Below are 13,824 nucleotides of genomic sequence, written 5' to 3'. Positions count from 1 at the left end.
TGTTAAAAATGAGGCATGGGGAGACATGAACATCACTGTGTTAGGGTTGAGGATGGGGGAGACTGGATCATAATTTTGTTGGAGATGATACCAGCACAAACATGAACATCACTGTGTTACAGTTGGGGCCTGTGGAGACTAGATCACCGATGAGGCCTAAAGAGATATGATCATCACTGCTTTACAGATAAGACATGGGGAGTCATGATCATGATTGTGTTACAGATGGCGCTTCGGGGGACATAATCAACATGTTGGTACAGAAGAGGTCTGAGGAAACATGATCATCAATGTGTTAGACATAGGGGAGTGGGGCAGCTTGACCATCATTGTGTTAGAGATGAGGCCTGGGGAGACATCATCATTATGGTGTTACAGATGTGGACTGGGAAAATTAATCATCAATGTATTAGAGTTGAGTTCTGGGGAGACATGATCATATTTGTGTTTCATATGAGGCATAGAAAGATATAATCATCACTGTGTTACAGATGAGGCCTTTGAAGACATGATCATCATGTTTTTATAGATGAGGCATGGGAAGACATAATCAGCATCGCTTTATAGAGGGGCCTGAGGAGACATAATCACCAATTTGTTAGGGCTGTGGTCTGGGGAAACTTGATCATCATTGTGTTAGAGATAAGAATGGGGGAGAATTAATCATCATTGTGTTCAGAAGGAGCCTGGGGAGACATGCTCATCACTGTGTTATATGAGTTCTGTTGAGACTAGATCATCTTTTTGTTACAGTCAAGTCCTGAAGAGACATTTTCATCACTGTGTTAATGATAAGACATAAGGAGTCATGATAATGATTGTGATACAGATGAGGCCTGAGGAGACATGATCATAATTGTACTACAGATAAGGCATAAAGAGATTTGATCATCAATGTTTAGAGAAGAGGCCAGTGGAGACATAAATGTTAATGTGTGACAGATGAGGCCTGGGAAGACATGTTAATTTTGTTATAGATGAGGCCTGTGGAGATGATTTGATCATCATTGTGTTGCAGATTGTGTGTGGGTAACATGATCATCATTGTGCTATAGGCAAGACCTGGGGAGACCTAATCATCATTGTGTTAAAGATGAGGCCTGGGGGACATGATCATCACTGTGATACAAATGAGTACTGAGGAAACATGACCATCAATGTTTCAAAGCAGAGGCTGGGGGAGCCATGAACAGGAATGTGTTACAGATGAGGCCTGGGGAGATTTGATCATCATTTTATTACAAATGAAACCTATAGAGATGACTTATAACCATTGTGTTGCAGATGAGGCTTGGGTAACATGATCATCACTGGTGCAATTTGATCATTTTTGTGTTATAGGTGAGGTGTGGGAAGAATTATCGTCATTGTATTACCAACAATCACTGGCAGACATGATCTTCATTGTTTATCAAATGACGCCTGAGGAGGTATGATCTTCATAATTGTACAGATAAGGCCTGGGGAGAGATAATCAACATATTGCTACAGAAGTGGTATGGTGAGACAAATTTTTCATCATTGTTTTACAGATGTGGCATGAGGGACATTATCCTAAGTATGTTACATATGAGGCCAGAGGAGACATGATCATCATTCGGTTACAGATGAAGCCTGGGAGGATGATGTTATCATCTTTGTGTTTCAGATGAGGCCTAGGGAGATATCATCATCACTGTGTTACAGATGGTGCCTAGGGAGACATGACCATCATATTGGTAAAGATGAGGAATGGGGAGACATGATCATCACTGTTTTACAAATGAGGCCTGAGGAAACATAATCTTCATAATGTTTCAGTTGAGACCTGGAGAGACATGATCATTGTCATGCCACAGACGAGCCCTGGGGGGACAGGAACATTAGTATGTTTGAGTTGAGGTAAGGGAAGATGTCATCATAATTGTTAGAGATCATGAGGCCAGGGAGACGTGAACATTATTGTGTTACAGATAATACCTGGGGAGACTTGGTCATCATTTTTATTTACAGATGAGGTCTAAGGAGACATGATCATCATTGTGCTACAGAAGTGTCATGGTGAGACTACATTCTCATCATTATTTTACACATGTGGCCTGGCAGACATGGTCATCACTGTGCTACAGATAAGGTCTAGGTAAACATGATCAACATTGTGCTACAGATGAGGCATGGGGTAAAAATGTTCACATTTTCCTTTCAGATGAGGCCTAGAGAGACATTACCATCATGTTGTTACAGAAGAGACCTGCAGAGACATGATCATCATCATGTTATAGATTTGGATTGAGGAGACATGACTAATATGTTTTTCCAGATGAGTCCTAGGGAGACATGATCATCATGTTACAGATGAGGCCTGGGGAGACATGACCAACATGTTATTACAGAGGAGGCTTGGGGAGAAATTTACATTACCATGTTGAAGATGAGGCCTTGGGAGACATGATCATCACTGTATTACATATGATACATGGGGAGACTTGATCATCATTGTGTTAGAGATGTGGCCTAGGGAGATATTAAAATCCTTGCTTTAGAGATGCAACCTGGGGAGCCATCATCATCACTTGTTAGTGCTCAGGCCTGGAAAGACTTGATCATCATTTTATTACAGACGTGGACTGAAGAGATATGATCATAACTATGTTACAAATGAGGCCTGGGGAAACCTGACAATAAAGATGTGGCAGATAAGGCCTGGGGAACCATGGTCATCATTGCATTAGAGAAGAAACCTGGGAAGACATGATCATCACTTTCTTACAGATGAGGCCTGGGGAAAATGATGTTTATGGTGATACAGAGGAGTCCTGAGGAGACATGATCATCATTGTGTTGCAGACAAGACCGGGGAGACATGATCATGGTTATATTACAGATGACACCTTGAGAGACATGATCTTCATTGTGTTACAGACAAGGCCTGGGGAGACTTGATTATCATTGTGTTAAAGATGAGGTTTGGGGAGACTTTACTCTCATTGTGTTACAGATGAGGCCTAGGGAAACATGATCATCACTGTGTTAGAGATGAGGCCTCAGGAGACATGACCATCATCATGTTACAGATGAGGCCTGCAGGATATGATCATCATTATGTTAGAGTTCAGGCCTGAGAAGACTTGATCATCATTTTGTTACAGATGAGGCCTGAATAGATACTATCATCACTGCATTAAAAATGAGGCCTGGGGAGAAATAGCAAAAAAAAAAAAAAATGTGATGTTACAAATGAGGTCTAGGGATACATGGTCATTATTGTGTTACAGAAAGAGTCTGGGAAGACATGTTACAGATGAGACCTGGAAAGAATGAGCTTTATGGTGTTACAGATGAGACCTTAGGAGGCATGATCATCCGTGTGTTAAAGATGAGGCTTGTAGAGACATGGACATCATTGTGTTGCAGATGAAGCTAGTGGAACATTGATCTTCAATATATTACAAATGTGATCTGTTGAGATCTGATCATGACTGTGTTGCAGATGAGACCCAAAGACACTTGATTATCTTTGTGTTGCAGATGAGGCCTGGAGGTATAATCTTCCTTGTGTTACAGAAGGAACCTGGATAGATATGATCATGATTGTGCTACAGCTGAGGCATGGAGAGACATGATCATCATTGTGCTACAGATGAGGTCTGTGGAAATGACATGATCATCATTAGATTGCTGATGATATCTGGGGAGACATGTTCATCATTGTATTACAGATGAAGCCTGTGGAGACATGATCATTAATATGTTATAGATGAGTTCTGAGAAACATGATCATCACTGTGTTAGAGGTGAGAACTAGAAGACTTGATTATCAGTGTGTTACAGATGGGGCCTGAGGAGACATGATCAGTATTGACTTACAAATGAGGACTGCGATATCATAATCACCAGTTTGTTGCAGATGAGGCCAGGAGAACTTGATCATCATTGTGTTGCAGATGAGGCCAAGGTTGTCATGATCATCATTTTGTTACATATGAAGCCTGAGGAGACATAATCTTTTTTTTTTTTTTGTTACAGATGAGACCTTGGGAGACTTTACCATCTTTTTGCTACAGATGAGGCTTGGAAAAACTTGATAATCATTGCTTTGGAGATGAAGCTTGGCAAGTAATGATCATCATTGTGTTACAGATGAGGCCTGGGGAGACATAAATTTCTGTGTCTTACAGATGTGGCCTGTGCAGATATGATGATTACCATTGTTTTACAGATGAGACCTGGGGAGACATGATCAGCAATGTGTTTAGATGGGGCTTGAGGATACATGATCATCAGGGTGCTAGAGATCAGGTTTGAAGAGTCATGATCATCAATGTGTTTCGCTTGATGCCTGGGATGACATGATCATCATTGTGTTACAGACGGTGCTTAGTGAGAGATAATCATCAATGTGTTAGAGGTGGGGCCTGGGTAGATATGATCCTCATTTTGTTACAGATATGGCCTGGGGATACATAATCATCCTTGTTTTACAGGTGAGTCCTGGGGAGACATGATCCACATTGTGTTATGGATGACCCCTAGGGAAGCATGATCATCACTGTCATACACATATGGCCTGGCAAGATGACCTCATCATCATTGTGTTAGAGATGTGGCTTGGGGACACATGATCATCACTGTATTAGGGATGAGACATGAGGAGATGTGACCAACATGGTGCTAAACAATAGGGAAGGGGAAACATAATCAACATCCTGTTACTGGTTAGGTCCCTCTCACAGAGTGGGTTGCCTTGCACAGAGGGAGACTTCATATAAAGAAGCTGTGGGTCAAAAGAGCCCCTTCCTTCTTCCCACTTGGCTGCCTGAGCTGCTCGCTGCCTTCCAGCATGGATTGAAGACCAGCATCAACTGAAGACCTAGGTGAATCAAAACCCAGTGGCTCCTCAGTTAGCCTCCAGGCCTTCTGGCAACATCTGTAGTGGCAGATCAGGAATGCTGTGTTATCTGGCCACATGGACTGAGCAGCTACCAGCTTCCCTGATTCTTGGGCTGGCAAAAACTATTGGACTGCTGTAAGTTATTCCAATAAATTTCCTTATTACAATAATTAATGCTATCAGTTCTGATCCTTTAGAGAACCCTGACTAATGACTAATAGAGTGAGTATATATACCCTCAAAGAACTGCATTCCAGGGACTTACTGCACATTGTCTCTACTCTAGAGCTCTCTGTTAATGGTGTTACATTCGTCATTGCACCCCTCGTGTGGCAGTTTTGTATTTTCAGAACGTCCTCAATTCATCGCTTTATCATCCATTCTCACTACACTATTTTTTTCACACAGATTTTACAGACCTGGTAGGAACTCTGTTGGTTATTATTGCTGGGATTGTTTGATGTATTCAGCTAAGACCACCTGTAGGACTTCACAACATCTATCTGAAGTAGATGAATGAAATGTTCATAATCTGTGTTGAAAGCTCTGAGTGCCTCCTCCACAACACTGAGAGGCAAATCTTACAATCTGAATGCATGTGGGAAGAGAAACTGGATGAATCATCAAGAAAATAATGAAGGACAACCAAATGAGAAGTGCAAAAGATATCTATTCTGTTTCAACAGCTAGAGGTAGATTTTGATTAGCCCTCCCTCCACCTTTACTTTACTCAATCTCTTCCCCTGATCTCACTTGGGGCCTTTTAACCCCTATTAATCTATTCTTCTAATTACATATATAATACCATCCTATTAAGTACCCTCCTCCTTTCCTTTTGCTTCCCCTTGTATATCTTTTTTATCTTACTGGCCTCTGCTACTGAGTTTTTTCCTTCTCACACAGAAGCCCAATCATCCGTAGATAGCACCCACATATGATAGAGAACAAGCGGTGCTTGGCTTTCTGGGCCTGGGTTACCACACTTAGTATAATCCTTTCCATACCCATCCTTTTTCCTGCAAATTTCATAACTTCATTTTTCTTTACCACTCAGTAGAACTCCATTGTATAAATGTGCCATATCTTCCTTATCCACTCCTCAGTTGAGGGACATCTAGGCTAGTTCCATTTACCAGCTATTGTCAATTGAGCGGCAATAAACATGGCTGAGCATGACCTTCTAAGGAAATGAGATGAGTCCTTAGGTTATATGCCTAAGAGTGCTATAGCTGGGTCATATGATAGATTAGTTTTTATCTGTCTTGTGTATTCAGAAAGTTGTAGCCAAGACCAATATGTTGAAGGGTTTCCCCTACTTTTTCCTCTAGCAGTTTCAGTGTTTCTGGTCTGATGTTAAGGTCTTTAATCCATATGGACTTAGTTCTTGTGCATGGAGAGAGAGAAGAATCTATTTTCCTCCTTCTACAGATATATATCCAGTTTTCCCAACACCATTTACTGAAGAGGCTGTCTTTTCTCTAATGAGTGTTTTTGGCATTTTTATCAAATATCAGGTAGCTATATCTATCTGAACTTAAATCTGGGACCTCTATTCTGTTCCATTGATCTACATATCTGTTTTTGTGCCAGTACCATGCTGGTTTTGTTACTATGGTTTGGTAGTATAGGATAAAATCAGGTATGGTGATACCTCCACCTTATTTTTGTTGTTCAGTATTATTTTAGATCTTCAAGTATTTTGGTGATTCCAAATGAATTTTTGGATTTTTTTTTCTATTTCTGTGAATGCTGTTGGAGTTTTGATGGGGATTGCATTAAATGTGTAGATTGCTTTTGGTAAGGTTACCATTTTCACAATATTGATTCTTCTGATCCAGGAACAGCTGTGTTTTTCCATTCCCTAGGGTCTTCTGCAATTTCTCCCTTGAGTGTTTTAAAGGTTTCATTGTAGAGGTAATTTACTTCCTTGGTTAGGTTTATTCCAAGGTACTTACTCCGCACCTCACAGAAGAGCTTATTATTCTTTAAGGAATTCTTCTAGCTCCACCACACATTTGTCCAAGGCCACAGATGTGAGTACCTGGTGGGGGTTTCATGTTCAGGCTCTGCCAACACCTTTGTTGTAGTGCATAGCATTGCATAGTTCTGATGTTGGGATGAACAGCAATTATGATTCCTTTCATGCATGTATTTTCTTATTTAACACATTTCTGGGGAGTGCCACCTTGTGCCAGGCCTGGACCCAGATTCTTAGAACAGCCATTATATCTTCATCCCCTTCTAGAAGCTTCCTTTCCTGGGAGTTAGACATGTTAGGCAGTTTATTCATTCTCTTCTTGGCATGGCAGACTTGCTCAATACAGTCATGTGGTTGGAAGTATAAAGGCACCACAGACCCTTGTATCACCGTGACTGTGATAGTTAAATGGTTGTCAACTTGATCTGTTTAGTAATCCACAGAAATCCCTTTTGGGTGGATCCTTGAGGTTGCTTCCAGGAAGGATTAACTGAAGGTGGAAGTCTTCTCCCAGGGTAAGACCTTCCCCTAGCGCACGCAGCCCTGCTCAGAGGGTGACTTCATATAAGGAAGCTCTGGGGAAATACAGCCCCATCCTTCTTTCTACTTGGCTGCCTGAGCTGCTCGCAGCCTTCCAGCATGGATTGAAGACCAGTGTGGACTGAAGACCAGGATCAACTGAAGACCCACGTGGATCAATATCCAGAGGCTTCTCAGGAAGCCTCCAGGCCTTTTGATGCCATATGCAGTGCCAGATCAGGACTGCTGAGGCATCTAGCCAGAATGGGACTCAGATTGCAGAAAACAAAACCCCAAGGTCTCATTGTGAGATTGGCCAACTTGCAATGTAAACTCAAGTTCCAGGCTCTCTGGCTATCAGAATTGAAAGTGAGAGCATTGATTGGAAAAGAGTGGGATATTGTGATTTCAGATGGTGATGTATGGGAAGACCCTGAAGAATCTGGGGACATTAATGTGTCAGATTCTGAAGTTGTTTTGGATAAAGCTATGACCTTCCTTCACTTAGAAGTAGTTGTATCCCCACCTCCACAACCTGAATTATTACCCTCCTCACCCTTGCCTGGGGGAACTAGTACCTCTTTGAGCAAGCAGCAAAGGTGCTGGTGCTTCTCAATTCTCACCCATCTTTGCTTCTAGGCCTATAACCAGAAGGAAGGCTAGGCAGGCCCCTAAAGGTAAGATAGAAGGTGTGACACAAGAGGAGGTGAGGTATACCTCTAAAGAACTTTAGGAATTTTCTTTCTTGTTTCCCTGAGCCATGTTAGGTTCATTTTTGGTCTGCTTCAGTGCTGAGGCATTGGGGGCCTCTTAGGATCTGGTTCTCTGATTTGGTAGGAGTTGATTTTTCTCTGTGTTCATCTCCTTCCCCTTTGTGCTGGTATCCGGTTCATCAGGAAACAGCACTCTTGCTTCTTTTGCCAATTATCCTTAGTTTCAGTCGGGCCCCTTTCCAGGTATGTTGGGGCAGCTCTCTCCTTAGGATCTGCATCTATGTGAAAAAGAGAAGTAAATTCTCCAGCAGAGAGTAAGTTAGCATCCAGAAAATTGAGATAACACTTACTTTCTTGATAGAGAGTTTAATAGGTGTAGGCCCTCTTGTACTGCATGATTGTTGGGAGCTTGATATTGGAGAGTGGGCTTATGTTTGGGTATGGTTCTGACTTGTTTCCAAGCTATAGCTATGGGTCTCATGCCACTGAGGGGATCGGTTAGCCAAATCAAGAGCAGATGGTTCCCCACCATGGCTGTGTGCCACTATTGCACTTGTTTGGGCATCACATCAGGTTATTTGTTGCTAATTAGGTTAGACCATAAGTTGCTTGTACAGATATTGGTCATTTCCCCCAGTCGCCCATGTAGCACCTTCTGGCACTAGACACGCTGACTGTCTGGGGACTGTCTCTCTCCTGAATTCCAGCCATGACGTTCCATTTTATGTGTCAGCTGTGTATGGAGTCTTCAGCAATAGGGTCTTACCACTGACCTTTGGTGGGTCATCAAGTACTCTGACAGAAGTCTGTTATTGTTTTGGGAAACCTTGTAGGTTTCTCTGATCAAAAGCTTATTATTGATGATAGCCCCAAGCTGGTAGTGGGGGTTACAGGTCAGTCAAGGCTATAAATTTTGATGTGTACAGCAGGAGTGATCTTTACATGGAAGTGGTATATACATGATCAGGCTCATGCAGGCACTGAAGATACAAGTAAGTTACATGAGGAAGTTGCCCAAATGCGTATGGTTGTTACTACTGTTACAATGCCATCTGTTCCCAAGAATGCACCTATGGCATCATGGATTGTGCCTTTGGATCAATTGACTGTGGAGGAGACTACTAGGGCATTGTTCACAAATGGTTCAGCACATTATGCAGGCACCTCCCAGAAGTGGACAGTTGCAGCATTACAGCCTCTTTCTGGAACAACTCTGAGGGACTGTGGTGAAGGGAAATCTTCACAATGGGCAGAACATCGGGCAGTGCACATGGTTGTGCATTTTTCTTGGAATGAAAAATGGCAAGATGTGTGATTATACACTGATTTATGTGCTGTGGCCAGTGGTTTGGCTGAATGGTCCTGGACTTGGAAGGAGCACAATTGGGAAATTGGTGAGAATGACACCTGATAATGGTGTATGTGCATAAAAATCTGAATGGCAAAGGATATAAAGATACTTGTGTCCCAGGTTAATGCTCATCAGAAGGTGACTTCATCAGAGGATGACTTTAATAATCAAGTATATGAGCTGTCCCATTCTGTGGATAGTGGTCAACCTCTTTCCTCAGCCATCCCTGTCATTGTTCAATGTGCCCATGAACAAAGTGGCCATGGTAGCAGATATGCAGGCTGTGTATGGGCCCAATAATGTGGACTTCCACTAACTAAGCCTGACCTGGCTATTGCTACTGCTGACGACCAAATTTGCCAGCAACAGAGAACAACTCTGAGCCCCTCATATGGTAGTATTCCTTGGGCTGACCAGTCAGTATTCTGGTGGCAGGTTGCCTACATTGGCTTCCACCTTAGAAAGGGCAGTGTTTTGTCCATTCTGGAATATACAGTTATTGTGGGTATGCATTTGCCTTTCCTGCATGTAGTGCTTCTGCCAAAACTACCATCTTTAGGCTTAAAGAATACCTTATTCACCATCATGGCATTGTACAGCATTCTTTTGACCAAGGAACTCACTTCACCACCAAGGAAGTACAGCAGTGAGCTCATGATCACGAATTCACTGTTCTTACCATGTGTCCCACCATTCTGAAGCAGCTGGCTTGATAGAACAGTGGAATGGCCTTTTAATGACACACAGTGACAACTACATGGAAATAGCTTGGAGAGCTGGTGGAGTGTCCTCCAGCAGGGTGTATATGCCCTGAATCAGTATCCTGTTGGTACAGTTTCTCCTATAGCCTAGACTCATGGGTCCAGGAATCAAGGGGTGGAAATGGGAATGATCCCATTTACCATCACCCCAAGTATCCCATTAGCTATACTTTTGCTTCCTGATACCAATACCTACTCTGCTGGCCTACAACTCTTGGTTCAAGAGGGGGTATGCTCTTGTCAGGAGATACAAAGAACATTCCATTAAACTGGAAGCTAAGACATCACCCTGGTCGCATTGAGGTCCTAAAGCCCTTGAGTGATCAGGATGAGAAAGGAGTTACATTGATCGCAGGGATGATTGATCCAGACTACCAGAGGGAAATTGGACTGCTCCTCCACAATTGAGGTATGGAAGAGTATGTCTGGAGTGCAGGATATCCTTTAGGACATCTCTTAACATTACCTTGTCCTATTATTAAAGTCACTGGACGATTGCAAAAACCCAATAAAAGAAATGTGATAAATGGCACAGATCATTCAAGGTATGGGTCACCTCTCCAGGTAAAGAACAAAGACCTATTGAGGTGCTTATTGGAGGTGGAAGAAATACAGAAAGGGTAATAGAAGAAGGCAGTTACAAATACCATCTAAGGCCATGTGACCAGTTACAAAAATGTGGACCTTAATTGCAATATTTCTGTCCTCCCTTGACACAGAGTGCTTGTACATATCTACAAGCACTATAATACAAGTATTATTAAGATTATATAACTAGTTAACTGCTGTTGAATTTATAGTAGATCTATTTTATGAGAGGCCAAGCTTTGTGTTGGGGGGAAGATTTTGTGGTTACGGTTGTACTTGGGATAATGATACCACATTAGGCAAAAATTATGAGCCTGTTACTATTTTCATTTGGAAATTTGGTATGATGTAAGGAGATATGGTTTTGTGTCAAGTTGACAGGGGTGGACTTGTGATCATTAGGGTGTTGTCAACTTGATCTGTTTAGTAATCCACAGAAACCCCTTTTGAGTGTATCCTTGAGGTTGCTTCCAGGAAGGATTAACTAAAGGAGGAAGTCGTTCCCTCTGAGTGATCCCTTCTCGCAGAGTGGGTGGCCCTGCACAGAGGGAGACTTCATATAAGGAAGCTGTGGGTGAAAAGAGCCCTTTCCTTCTTCCCACTTGGCTACCTGAGCTGCTCGCTGCCTTCCAGCATGGATTGAAGACCAGCACTGATTGAAGGCCAGCATCAACTGAAGACCTATGTGAATCAAAACCCAGTGGCTCCTCAGTTAGCCTCCAGGCCTTCCAGCACCATCTGCAGTGGCAGATCAGGAGTGCTGTGGCATCTGGCCACATGGACTGAGCAGCTGCCAGGTTCCCTGATTCTTGGGCCTGCAACTTCTATTGGAGTACTATAAGTTAATCCAATAAATTTCCTTATTAAAATAATTCATTGTATCAGTTCTGTTCCTTTAGAGAACCCTGACTAATACAATGAGTATATATACCCTCAAAGAACTGCATTCCAGGGACTTACCACACATTGTCTCTACTCTAGCAGTCTAATCTTGTTTTGGTTGCTTGACCCTAAACATTGTAGAACACATTCTTTTATCTATGGGACCTGGGTTTACCTTGCTTCCAGTCCCCATGGGATCTGCCCCTGCTCTTGATTCTAACAGAGACTTCTCCTTGAACTCCATGAGATGCTGTGGGGTCTGATGCACACCAGTGCTTTTGCTCATCTATTGTTTCATTTTAACTCTACCTTTGCCAGTTCTGAGAGTGATTGTATTTAATTTTCCATAATTAATCCTATAGCTTTTATTTCTGTTGTCTTCCCAACTTACCTCTTCCTATGTTCATTACTATGCAGAACTCTTTCTCTGGCATTCAGATTGGCACATATCCAGTAGTGTAAATGAGGTTTGGAGGAGGGATATAGTGCTCAGGTTTCCAGGAGCTGGAGATATGCTAATGCTAAAGAGTGTAAGGGACCATCACCCTGAAACTGTACAGTTACGCTCTGACATGTAATTCAAAAAGTAAACAGATTTATTTTCCTACAAAAAGAAATTTTGCACAATAGGAAAATTCTAAGGAAAATGTCATTTGTATTACATTGTCTGATACCTTTTTAGGCATTTGCAATTAAAGCTGGAACAGTTTTTTTCTAAAACTCTTTTCAATTAGAGCATTCTCTATAGTAAGCAGTGTCACCCAGTTTGGCTGAGTGTTTGCCCTGTGTCTTCATGGGTAAGCAGCACTGTTTGTCCAATTTCACACTGGCTCAGGAAGTTTCCCCTAGCCTATATTTCTGACATCTGGAATGTGTGGCCTTCAGGATCAGTAGGACAGGACAGGAAGAAGAAAAGATCAGGTCAACTGTAAATAATATTCAAAATGTTAATTCTAACTTTTAGTTAATAGTTTACAGAAACAAGGCAGCATAACTGCCTTCATATTTATAAAAATCCTGCTTGGATATAAGTCATTTTCCCTTCATCTTATTCATCAACCTTTATTGTTATAACTGTACTTTTCTGGTTGCTCTAAAAAGCAGAGGACGGGTCTGAACTAACAATGATGAACAGAAACTGCCTCCTGTATATCTTGCATTTGTGTCCAGCTTTTGGCCTATGAGCTGCAGTCATATCCCCATATAACTATGAATGTGGGACAAGACAGAATTCTAAAGTTACTTAAACCATTATGAGATTGTGTGTGTGTGTGTGTGTGTGTGTGTGTGTGTGTGTGTGTGTGTGTGCTTGGTTAAAATATCCTCTCAATAAGTCAGTGTTCAAAACAAGATAACAAAAGAGACTCTACTTTTCTCATGTGCTTGATCTAGTTTTCTAACACAGCCCTCAGGCTGTTGTTTTTCAAGGCAATTCAGATTTTGAACATATAGTTTCCCTGTAACTTCTTAAAAATCATTTTATTGGCTCTTTAGGTATTTGTCCTGCATTTTGGATTTCACAGAAATCTAAAGTATGTGTTTCAGTTCATACACATCAAAGTGTGCTATGCTTAGTCAACATTTTGCTAGAGATCCAAGGAAACTGCAAATGTAGATGTAGACGTGTATAAATGGTTTTAAACAGGGAAGCTAACCTCATACCCTTTAAGTGTTAGTTTACTTAAGCTAACTTTTCACATCATTAAGTAATATGTAAAAAGATTTTTAATGCATTTTGGAACAAAAAATTAGAGTTGAAGTGTTTGTTCATGTGGACAACTAAAGAGTATGCATTTTAATCAGCAAAAAAGCAGAAACTAAAAATGTCCAAGTCTATAAATTGGGTACTTAATATCAGCTTTACCCTTTTATGATTTACTAGTCCTTCCTCATCATTTTTTCTTTGTACATTTAGTACAAGTTAAATTGGATAATAAAACCCCCTCAAATATTCCTCCAGTACTTGTTTAAATGATAAATGCCTATAATGATCTTGCTCAAGCAATGGCTTTAGTTAATATCCCTCATAACCTGATTTGCATATATTATGATTATCTTTGACTGTGCACCTTAATATGTATGAAGTTAAGTGTTTCTTTAGCATTCTCAATAGTTGGGAAAGTAAATGAATTAACACTTTTATTTTGGGACGGGTTTAGTGA

At 41.4% G+C, this 13,824-nt stretch overlaps 1 protein-coding gene across 1 annotated transcript in view; it reads left to right on the top strand.

Annotated features, from left to right (window-relative positions):
• The first annotated feature begins 9,098 nt into the window (after window positions 1-9,098).
• The window catches only part of LOC123457243 (vomeronasal type-2 receptor 116-like), a 45,166-nt gene continuing 40,440 nt past the window's right edge, over window positions 9,099-13,824 (top strand). The window contains 2 exon segments of the mRNA XM_045141212.1: window positions 9,099-9,306; window positions 10,677-10,756. Coding sequence (XP_044997147.1) covers window positions 9,099-9,306; window positions 10,677-10,756 — 288 coding nt within the window.

The sequence above is a fragment of the Jaculus jaculus genome, unplaced genomic scaffold, assembly GCF_020740685.1.
Source record: "Jaculus jaculus isolate mJacJac1 unplaced genomic scaffold, mJacJac1.mat.Y.cur mat_scaffold_110_1_198054_arrow_ctg1, whole genome shotgun sequence".
NCBI lineage: Eukaryota > Metazoa > Chordata > Mammalia > Rodentia > Dipodidae > Jaculus > Jaculus jaculus.
Note: the sequence above shows the minus strand (reverse complement) of the source record. Positions and strands in the feature narration are given on the sequence as shown.